Source organism: Triticum aestivum, chromosome 2A, assembly GCF_018294505.1.
Source record: "Triticum aestivum cultivar Chinese Spring chromosome 2A, IWGSC CS RefSeq v2.1, whole genome shotgun sequence".
In the NCBI taxonomy this organism is placed as follows: Eukaryota; Viridiplantae; Streptophyta; class Magnoliopsida; order Poales; family Poaceae; genus Triticum; species Triticum aestivum.
The window spans coordinates 759,197,764-759,209,245 of NC_057797.1; the positions used below are offsets into that span (position 1 = coordinate 759,197,764).

The window sequence follows — 11,482 nt, forward strand, 5'->3', positions numbered from 1 at the left end:
CGTTTCACTGAGGCCACCAACACGAGACCTGGAGCTAGGACGAGAAGACACCGGGCTCGGAGGCAACCGCAAGGCAGCTGACAGGAGGGAACAACCTCCACCGCCGCGTGGAGCCGACCGGACATGGCGACAGGGACTTGCCAGGCCACCACCGGCTCGGCCGGACCCCAACGGGGCTAGACAGTCCCTGCAGCCACGCTGCAGCACGCCGGCCGCCGGAGCCACCACCACCGCAGCGACGCCCCCCTCGTCTCACCACCAGGGAGCCATGCCATCGCGCCCCGGACCGCAGACCCGCCCCAGCCCAGATGCGGCCCGAAAGGGCCCACATCTGCGCCAAGCGGGCGCCGCTGGCCAGCCGCCCACCGCGCCGCCTCGTAGCCAACGGCCACGCCGCCGCGTCGAGGGCACCCGAGGCCCGCAGAACTCCGTCGCCGGGCCTCACCGCCGCCGAACAGGAAAGGAGCCCCGACTCCCCCTCCAGGCGTGCGGGGAAGGGACGTCCGCCGCCGCCGACGGCGGCGAAGGAAGAGGAAGGAGGGGGCCGAGACGGGGAGGAGGGCAGGGGGGCGCTCTGCCGCCTCGGGGGGCGACAGGAGCGTCGAGGGAGGGAAGGAGGAGGGGCAGAGGGAGATGGACCGGGGGGTGCGCGCGACGGCGGCCGGCGGCGGCGGGAGGGGGCGAGGGCGGCCGGCGGCGGCGGGAAGGATCCCTAGCGCGGGTCGCGGGAGGGGGCGGGGAGTCCAGCTAGGGCCAATCTTGTAACATTTTAATATGTCATGCAATTTATTTTCATTAAGTGTACAAAGAATATACTAATTTGTAAACGTTTGTGGTCATAATTTGGGGTGGCCAAGCAAGGGTTGCCCGCGTAGGAATAATATTCTCCCTGCCCTATTTTGATTTTGTTTGTATTTTTCGACCGCAGAGGGCATGTGAACTGTGTCTCCGATAGGTCTTTCGGGAATCGGTTGGTCTAGGTTTTTGATGGATCTGTTTGTATTCGGCCGGTTCTCGTGGTCTTTTTTTTTTGCGGGGGAAAAAGGATTTGTACTCCCTCCGTTTCTAAATATTTGTCTTTCTAGAGATTTCAACAAGTGACTACATACGGAGCAAAATGAGTGAATCTACACTCTAAAATAAGTCTACATACATCCGTATGTTGTGTCCATTTGAAATATCTAGAAAGACAAATATTTGGGAACGGAGGGAGTATTAATCAACCTGAATCAAGCTGATCCAGTACACAAAGATTTACAATCCCTTCAAGGCCAGAACCCAGCCAAACTGCAGTGGTCTTGACAACTTCCATAGGCCTTTCTCGACGTTCTTAGACAGGTGACGTGCTTCGCAGATTGCGACTGTCAGCATCTCCTGGTCTCGTAGATTTTAAAAAGTTTGCTTTGCGGAGGCGGAGGTCGAAAGGCGGCATTGAGATTTGCTCAAGACACGTCGCGGATGGATGCATGAGTAAAAAGATTTCAGCACCCTGGAATTTTGAATATATTTATATTTTTCTATGTAGTTGTGTCTATGATACTCCCTTCGTTTAGAAGCAAATGGCGATGTTTTAGTTTGAATACATAATAGTGTATGAGGCCTTTTTAAAAAAAATCTCCAAAACTTAGCTTTGACTACTAGCTTCGAGTACTATTTAGTCTCCTGTGCCGCACGCCGAACTGCACAAAGAAGCAATGGCGGCCGTGGTTGCGCTTGTGCCTTGGCTAGCATGGTTTGCCGTCGCTTTCCTCTCCTTCTATCTTCTCAACCTCCTCGCGCACGCGCGCTCCGGCCTCCGCCGGGCCCCCGCCCACTGCCGCTCATCGGCAGCCTCCACCTCCTCGGCGACAAGCCGCACCGCTCGCTCGCCCGCCTAGCCAAGATCCACGGCCCGCTCATGTCCATCCGCCTGGGTGCGGTCACCATGGTGGTCGTCTCCTCCCCCGCCATGGCCCGCGAGTTCCTGCAGAGGCATGACTCCGTGCTCGCCACCCGGTCCGTGCCCGACGCCACCGGCAAGCACGCGGCGGGCTCCGTCCCCTGGCTGCCCCCGGCGCCCAAGTGGCGCGCGCTCCGCAAGATGATGGCCACGGAGCTCTTCGCGCCGCACCGGCTCGACGCGCTCCACCACCTCCGGAGCGACAAGGTGGGGGTGTTGGAATAATTATGCATCTATGAGATGCCATTAGCAGAATCTAATTGCACCTAGATCACCTCACAACATGAACAGAGAAGGGTTTAGGGTATCTTTACATGTCACGGGAGTGGACATGATCGCTTGCTCGGTGCAGGCGTGATGCAGGGGTGATGTAGTCGAAGTAGATGTTCTCCTCGATGTCCTGATTCCTTCAGGACGCCACCGGCACTGCCCAGGGACAGCGGCGGCGGCTGGCTTAGGTCTTCCCGTCGCTGCAGCACTCCCCCTGATCGGATGGGGTGAGAGAATATCGGGAGGAGAGTAAACCTTACGTGAATTGTAATCTCGCAGGTTCCCAGCTCTCTCCCGTATCCCTTTTAATATGGCGCTGGCGACAGGGGACCCAAAACCTGAGTTGGTTTTTGGGCGCCCCCGATCAGGGCGCGTTAGTTCTGATCGAGGCTCACGTACGTTGGTACGTGGACCCCTTCACTTATCGTTATCCCTTTATCCCTTTTTTTTTCTGTTAGACTAATAGATCTAACTGGCCTGTTTAAGCCGTCAGATCAAAACCAACATTCTCCCCCTTGATCGTTAGGCTTAACTTCATTCGCCCATTCTATATAGGAATGATGTACCAAAGTGAGGTGTTACAACAGCTCAAAACGCCATAGAACCTCAACACTTATAGTACACCCGCCTATTTCGAAATGGAAAACATTTTACTAATTGGGGAGTGGTTTATTTTAATGGTCCTCTTATTCCAGAATCATCAGGCCTCCAGTAGTCCCATGCCGGCAACATGCTCACGAAAGATACTGGGTGGTAAGCCTTTTGTTAGCGGATCCGCAAGCATATGCTTCGTTCTTATATGTTTAACATCAACTGTTTGATCCTGGATTCTATCTTTCACAACACGATACTTTATGTCAATGTGTCTGGCAGCATTACTTGACCTGTTGTTACTCGTATAGAAAACTGCTGGTTCATTATCGCAGTACAATAAAATTGGTTTAGATATGCTGTCAACCACTTTAAGTCCGGGTATAAAATTCTTTAGCCATACAGCCTGCCCGGTGGCCTCATAACATGCTACAAATTCTGCTTGCATCGTAGATCCAGCAGTTAACGTTTGTTTGGAGCTTTTCCACGATATAGCTCCTCCCGCGAGTGTGAATATATAACCTGACGTGGATCTCATACTATCCACACACCCGGCAAAATCAGAGTCTGAATAACCAACAATTTCTAGGTTATCAGTTCTTTTATATGTAAGCATGAAGTCCTTAGTTCCTTGCATATAACGCAAGACTTTCTTTGCGGCCTTCCAGTGGTCCGGTCCTGGATTTGATTGGTATCTGCCAAGCACCCCGGTTACAAAACATAAGTCTGGGCGTGTACACACTTGAGCATACATGATGCTTCCAACAGCTGAAGCATAAGGAACCGACTTCATCTGATCAGTTTCACATTGGTTCCTCGGACATTGAAATGTCCCAAACTTATCGCCCTTAACTATAGGAGCAGGTGAGGGTGAGCACTTATGCATATTGAATTTTTTCAGTACTCTCTCAAAGTATGCCTTTTGAGATAGTCCTAACGTTCCTCTGGACCTATCTCGATGAATCTCGATGCCGAGGACATACGAGGCTTCACCAAGATCTTTCATATCAAAACTGGATGACAGAAAATTCTTGGTCTCATGCAGCATATCCTTATCGCTACATGCCAACAATATGTCATCAACGTATAGGACTAAAAATGTGAACCTACTGCCTTTAAACTTAACGTATATGCAGTTGTCCACAACATTTTCGGTGAAACCAAAAGTTTTGATAATTTTATCAAACTTGAGGTACCACTCTCTTGAAGCTTGCTTCAAGCCATAAATTGATTTCTTTAGACGACATGCTAAATGTTCCTTTCCTTCCACAACAAAGCCTTCTGGCTGAGCCATGTAAACATCTTCTTTTAAGTCACCATTTAGAAATGCCGTTTTAACATCCATTTGGTGTAGTTCTAGGTCGTAATGAGCTACTAATGCCATTATGATTCTGAAAGAATCCTTGGTTGACACAGGGGAGAAGGTTTGCTTATAATCAATGCCTTCTCTCTGTGTATACCCTTTTGCCACTAGCCTTGCCTTGAACCGTTCGACATTCCCTTTGGAATCATACTTGGTTTTGTAGACCCACTTGCAGCCTACTTTCTTAGCTCCATCGGGAACTTCTACTAAGTCCCATACATCGTTTGAGCCCATAGATTTCAACTCGTCTTCCATGGCAACCAACCATTTGGACGAATTTTCGCTTTTAATGGCTTCCTTATATGAGGTTGGATCCTCCACCTTTCCCATATCATTCATGTCCTCCATCAAAAAAGTGATATAATCATCTGATATGGCTTTCTTCCTCTCACGCCGTGGTCTACCCATGGGCGGAGGTGGTGGTGGAACATCATCATTTTCATTATTTTCTCGAGATCCTCATTTGTGTTTGGATTCTCATTATTAGTTTCTGGATCACCATTTGACTGAGAGACTGAACCGTGAGATTCAGGATCATCAGATGTCACATTTCTTCGTATTGGAAAAACAATCTCTTGGATAGTCGGGGATGGTACACAAACCCGCTTCTCCTCAAGATTGATCTCCCTTAAATTTGTGACCTCATTATCCTCAAAAATACCGCTTGTCTAGTCTCCACAAACTTGGTGGTGTGTCTTGGACAATAAAAACGATATCCCTTTCCCCTATGAGGGTATCCAACGAAGAAACAGCTAACTGTTTTTGGATCCAGTTTCTTAAGTTGTGGATTGAAAACTTTAGCTTCAGCAGGACAACCCCACACCCGTAAGTAATTCAAGCTCGGTTTCTTTCCCGCCCACATCTCGTAAGGTGTGTTCGGTGCTGACTTAGTTGGAGCAAGATTTAGTATGTGTGCAGCTGTCTTTAATGCCTCTATCCAAAGGCTTACTGGTAAACTAGAGTGACTAAGCATGCTTCGCACCATATCCATAAGGGTGCGGTTGCGGCGCTCGGCCACACCATTTTGTTGTGGTTCACCAGGCATTGAGTACTGAGCAATGATTCCATTTTCAGATAAGAACTTGGCAAAAGGTCCAGGAATCTGCCCATAAGGAGCATGCCTACCATAATACTCTCCCCCGCGATCAGACCGTACAACTTTTATTTTTGCGTTCAGTTGATTTTCAACCTCCGCTTTATAGACTTTGAATTTCTCCAAAGCTTCCGATCGGTCACGTATGGGATAAATATACCCATAGCGGGAAAAGTCATCTGTGAATGTAATGAACGAATCAAAACCATCTACAGACTTAACATTAAGGGGTCCACATATGTCGGTGTGAATTAATTCTAAAACCCTTGTGGCTCTAACTGCTCCTTTCTTAATTGTTTTTGCAAATTTTCCTTTAATGCAGTCGACACATTTGTCTGCATCTGAGAAGTCTAATGGGAGGAGTATTTCATTTTTAACTAAGCGTTCCATTCTCCCCCTCGAAATGTGGCCCAAACGACAATGCCACAATTTCGAAGAATTACTTACTCCTTTCCATTTCTTCTCAACATTAATTGCATCACTCACATGCATAACTGAATCATTATTAAGAGATAACATGTATAGTTGGCCTCGTCTAACACCGATGCCTACATTCTTATTACATTTGATCAAAACAAATTGTTTCTTGCCAAAATGGCACTCATACATATCATCATCTAAACAAGAAACTGAAATCAAATTCCTACTTAAGGTAGGCACATAAAGAACATTATTCAATCTAAGAGTGTGGCCAGTGTGTAGCTCCAACGTGAGAGATCCCACAGCTTCAACATCGGCCTCAACTCCGTTCGCAACCTTAAGCTTTCTTGTTCCTCCTCTTATGGTTTGGATCGTATCGAATCCCTGCATAGAGTTAGCAACGTGAGTGGTTGCCCCTGAATCAATCCACCATGACTTTATTGAAAAATCAACATAAAGTGATTCATCTACAAAAGTAATTTCATCAATACCTCTTTTGTTCATCCATTTTAGAAAGCCTGGGCAGTCCCTTTGATAGTGTCCCTCTTCTTTGCAGAAGTTACAAGCATTTTCTCCAGCAGTGGAGCTGCTAGGAGCAGAAGAAGAACCACCGGCTTCTTTACCCTTGAATGCCTTAGGGTTGAATGGCTTAGTGCCTTCTTTCTTGACTTGCCTTTTCTGAGGCTTAGGGAAACCTTGTCCGTCATGCTTTCTCTTGTTAGAGCCAACATGAAAGACATGGTCTTTCTTCTGCCTCATGATCCTTTCTTCCTCCTGGACGATCCTTGCGGTCATCTCAGAGAGTGGCCATTTTTCCTTTAGAGAGTTATAGTTGACCTTAAATTGTTCAAACTCTTCAGGAAGAGACTCAAGAATAATTATGACAAGAAGGGCTTCACTTAAAGAACACTCCAAAGCCTTAAGCTTGGTGAAAGCATTTACCACCCTCAATATGTGCTGCCTAACATTTCCGTCAATAGTGTATTTCTGAAGAAGTTTAGCAAAAAGCTCATGAGCATACACTTTGTCGGAGCCTTTAAATTGCTCCTCCATTTCAGTGAGGAAATCTTTAGCAGTATCTTTCTTAGGGAGTGCTTCAGAAATGTCCGGCGATATTGTCGCTTTCATGATGAGAAGCGCAATATGGTTGGACTTATTCCACTTTTCCATCTTAACATCATACTCCTTCTTGAGTTCTGCATACCCTGTGACACCTGCCACAGGTGCCACAGGTTTTTCTTCCCTCAAGGCATAGTCAAATTCATTACAACCCAAACATAATTCGACTTGGGACTTCCAACGAGGGAAGTTACTCCCCGTAAGTGGTTCGATCGTGTCGGACCGGAATGGAGCGGAAGCTGAAATCATCATAAAAGTTCATAAGTAAAGTTGCATGATTATAAATTTACGTTGGTAAATAAACAAACATGCCAAGTATTTAATTTCAACTCCATGTCAAAACACCGTTGGGCAGAAAAAACATGGAATGAAAATATCACAGGGGATGACTCGTAATAATAAAACAACGTTGGTCCGAATTAAAATTAGAGTCATTTCATTCTCAATTTAAACATCAACATTAAAAAAAACATTATCATTATTTGATGTCAAAAAAAAAACTTCATCATCCGAAAACACATAATAAATCCTGAATAAAATATCTCGTTGGTTCAATTTTACCCAGAATAATAATGTGTTTATTACATTTTTACGCATTTTCTGGTTTAAGCAGTGCAAATCATAATATTTATTAACTTAAACGCACTGGAAAAACAGAAAATCGCGACAGTGATTTTGGCCCAAAATCCCCACGGCTGTCCGAAATGCAGCTCAGTCCAGTAGCGTAATTTTTTTTTTGCTGGACTGAAACTACCTGGGCTGAAGCCCGCGGCCGGATATGGCCCGTTAAGCACCCGACGGCCCGGCTGGGAGCCGCGCGTCGCTCTCAGTCGCCGGATCGAGCCGACGGCTCGGAGCGCCCCGCAAGTGAGCAAAACAGCCGGCTGGGACAAACCCTAGCCATTTCTTCCCCTCCTCCCGATTCCCACACTCACTGGCGTTTGACGGCGGCCCGAGGCGTGACGGGGTTCGACGGCGGCCCGAGGCGCGCCGGCCATGGCGGCGCGGCGGCTGCGCTCGCCGGAGGAGCGTGCAGCGGGGTGAATCCCGCGCGCTCCCCGGTCGAACGTGGCCCCGGCGTCCGTGCTCGTGGCGCATCAGGGGAGGAGGGACGCCGGCCACCGCGACATGTGGGGCGACGGCGACAAGCTCGTCCAGTCAAGTGGCGGCGGTGGCGGCTAGGAAACGTTCCGCGCGTCGCTCCGGTGGGAGGCGACGGCGTCGCGGCGTCTCCGCCCTCGCACCACTTGATGCAGTGCGGGCCCCGAAGGGAAGAGGCGAGTACGCGGCGCGTTAGGTGAGGCTATGCCTCATTCTTTTCCAATTCGTGTACATCAGTGCTTATATTGGATTAAAAACAGCCCTAATTAAAGAATTAGGGTTCTACCGAAATTGGGGATTTTTCTAGGGTTCTTCAACATGGGGTTTTGCTACTGTATGTGTGCTATGTATCCCTCTGCCTTCTAATTTGATAATCCAAACGGAAACAGATACTTAAAAGAGGATCAAGTTAAATTAACAGAAACTTAATCATGAGCATTAATTCTTTAGAGGCTTAATTAAAAATGATTAAGCATAATGGCAGTGGAGATCCGTGGCAAATTAGAATACAACATGAGGGCATTAAGACAGTAGCATGCATATTTGGGCTAACCAGGGGTAAAACTTTCAATCTTGATCATAAACCCTAAACATGTCATTGATCTAAACATGATAGTGATCTACTGATCAACAATAAAGGAATCTATTGCAATCAAGATTGGCGACTGATACCATTGTTGGAATAATTATGCATCTCTGGGATGCCATTAGCAGAAACAGATTGCATCTAGATCACCTAAAACATGAACAGAGAAGGGTTTAGGGTTTCTTTACATGTCACGGGAGTGGACATGATCGCCTGCTCGGTGCAGGCGTGATGCAGGGGTGATGTAGTCGAAGTAGATGTTCTCCTCGACGTCCTGATTCCTTCAGGACGCCACCGGCACTGCCCAGGGACAGCGGCGGCGGCTGGCTTAGGTCTTCCCGTCGCTGCAACACTCCCCTTGATCGGATGGGGTGAGAGAATATCGGGAGGAGAGTAAACCTTACGTGAATTGTAATCTCGCAGGTGCCCAGCTCTCTCCCGTATCCCTTTTAATATGGCGCTGGCGACAGGGGACCCAAAACCTGAGTTGGTTTTTGGGCGCCCCCGATCAGGGCGCGTTAGTTCTGATCGAGGCTCACATACGTTGGTACGTGGACCCCTTCACTTATCGTTATCCCTTTATCCCTTTTTTTTTTTCTGTTAGACTAATAGATCTAACTGGCCTGTTTAAGCCGTATCAAAACCAACAGGGGGAGCTCACGGACCACGTCGCGCGACTGGCGCGCGAGGGCACGGCGGTGAACATTGGCCGCGTGGCCTTCACGACGAGCCTGAACCTTATCTCGCGCACCGTCTTCTCCATCGACCTGGAGACTCGACGACCACGGCCGCTCTGAGGAGTTCCAGGAGGTGATCACGGCCATCATGGAAGGCTTGGGGACTCCGAACATGTCCGACTTCTTCCCGGTGCTCGCGCCGGCCGACCTGCAGGGCATGCGCCGGCGGCTGGCGCGGCTGTTCGCGCGGCTGCACGCGGTCTTCGACGCCGAGGTGGACCAGAGGCTGCGCGGCCGCGACGCCGGCCAGCCCAGGAAGAACGACTTCCTCGACGTGCTGCTCGATGTGGCGGCGCGTGAGGATGGCAAGGACTTGCTCGACCGTGAGACGCTACGCTCACATTTCACGGTAAACATACAACTTTTTTTTCTGCGATTATAATAGAAAAAAAATTACTCTTTGATTCCATAGACCGCACATGAGCCTGCCGGGGATCAAAGCACATGGCCAGCCTAGCCCACTGACCCTCCCGGGGATCAAACAGATGGTGCCAGAATTTGGCATCGAGATCAGGAAATGAAAAATATAACTTTGATAGTACATGGAGTTACTATATACTTGCTTCTATTGATAGTCGATTTTTTCTATCCCTTATTTCCCTATGCCTAGACCAAATTCTAATGTGGATTCTCGTGGCACGTTAATCGCCTACTCTTATCAATAAGACCAAATGTTTAAGAGTTTGTTTGAGCACGGCAGGACTACATGCCAAATAACTATACTATCACCACTCAGTTGACACACCACTATCCTTTGAGGCCCTGATTATACAGACTTAGAAACACAACGTGGAAATAAAAATAATCGTGGTGTCATCCACCGCAGTATGCAACCAGAAACATGGACACATATAACTTCAAAATTACCATTTGGATACCCATAAATATATCTCTAAAATTCCTGTAGAATAGTGTCGTCATGGGAATTTCATAGGAAGCATGACATGTCATGTTTTCTATTTTGTGGATCATAACACGTCATTGTTATTCATGTGTGGCAAAGAACTGAATTGTCTAAAACTCAATAGGAATTTTCCTCTACAAGAAAACACAAATTCTTATGGTTTTCCCATTGTTTCAAACCAATCATATTGTATTTTGCCGCATTTTCAAAATTTCCACCATAGCTCTCATATAGATTGCACTTCACCATCGGTCTACGGAAGGAAATACTGGATCAAGAACAATGGCTTCTACTATAATGCAATGAGATGAATACGAAATCTCATGTTATATATGAACGAATTATTGCATATGTGATTCCTCCATACAGTATTGCAATGTGCAATTTAGAGCAATTTAAATTTTTCTATAACACATTTAGCAAATAATTCATTGTACTTTGTGTGACTCTTGTTTAGTTTATCCAAATATCTGCATTTACTAGACTATATTCATGTAATATTATATTTGCATGTTAGGACTTGTTTGCTGCCGGTAGTGACACAAGCTCTAGCACAGTGGAATGGGCAATGACTGAGCTTCTCCAAAACCCATCATCAGTGGCTAAGGTTTGCGACGAGCTTGCACAAATTATCGGCTCAAGAAGAAACATTGAAGAAGCTGATATTGTTCGGTTGCCCTATCTCCAAGCTGTCATAAAAGAGACTTTTCGACTCCACCCTCCTGCTCCACTCTTGTTGCCACGCCAACCAGAGATGACGGTAAAAATAGCAGGTTGCACAATACCTAAAGGTTCACGCGTGTTCATAAACGTATGGGCGATAGGTCGAGATAAAGATGTATGGACAGAACCTGAGAAGTTTATGCCGGAGAGGTTCTTGGGTTTAGTGATTGACTTTAGGGGTGTGGATTTTGAGCTCCTTCCATTTGGTGCTGGGCGTCGGATCTGCCCTGGAATGGCCTTGGCAATTAGGATGGTGCATGTGATGCTTGCTTCATTATTAAATCAGTTTAAGTGGAGTCTCCCCGTTAATCTGGAACGGGATGGGATTGATATGGAAGATCAGTTTGGCCTGACACTACCGAAGGTCGTGCCCCTTTGTATTATAGCAACACCCATTTGAGCCAATGACAAAATGCAACATTGTTAACAATGGTTTAGATGTTTTTGATGTGTAATAATTTAAATGTATCAGCCTTGTAATTTATACTATTATTTATGTGAAAATTTTCATATTCTCTCAGAGTATAAACCTTTCATACCTTCATTAGTCAATGCGTTTTTGCCAAAAACATGAGCAAGCACAAATTTCAAAATTTTGATATTCAAATCTAATATGAAAAAACCACGATGGCAAAC

At 47.0% G+C, this 11,482-nt stretch overlaps 1 protein-coding gene and 1 pseudogene across 1 annotated transcript; one reads left to right on the plus strand and one right to left on the minus strand.

Annotated features, from left to right (window-relative positions):
* Nucleotides 1-1,794: 1,794 nt before the first annotated feature.
* Nucleotides 1,795-11,232, plus strand: LOC123186520 (geraniol 8-hydroxylase-like; annotated as a pseudogene).
* LOC123186521 (uncharacterized) lies at nt 5,591-8,825 on the minus strand. Its single transcript, XM_044598274.1, has 3 exons — nt 8,671-8,825; nt 6,168-7,034; nt 5,591-6,060 (listed from the first exon to the last, which is right to left on the minus strand). The coding sequence occupies exons 1-3, from the start codon at nt 8,687-8,689 to the stop codon at nt 6,014-6,016; spliced, it is 933 nt and encodes a 310-aa protein (XP_044454209.1). The 5' UTR covers nt 8,690-8,825; the 3' UTR covers nt 5,591-6,013.
* Nucleotides 11,233-11,482: the final 250 nt, after the last annotated feature.

Coding starts and splice junctions, on each gene's coding strand:
- LOC123186521 (XM_044598274.1), bottom strand. Junction 6,061..6,167: donor AAAATGGATGAACAAAAGAG/GTATTGATGAAA, acceptor AACTCTATGCAG/GGATTCGATACGATCCAAAC.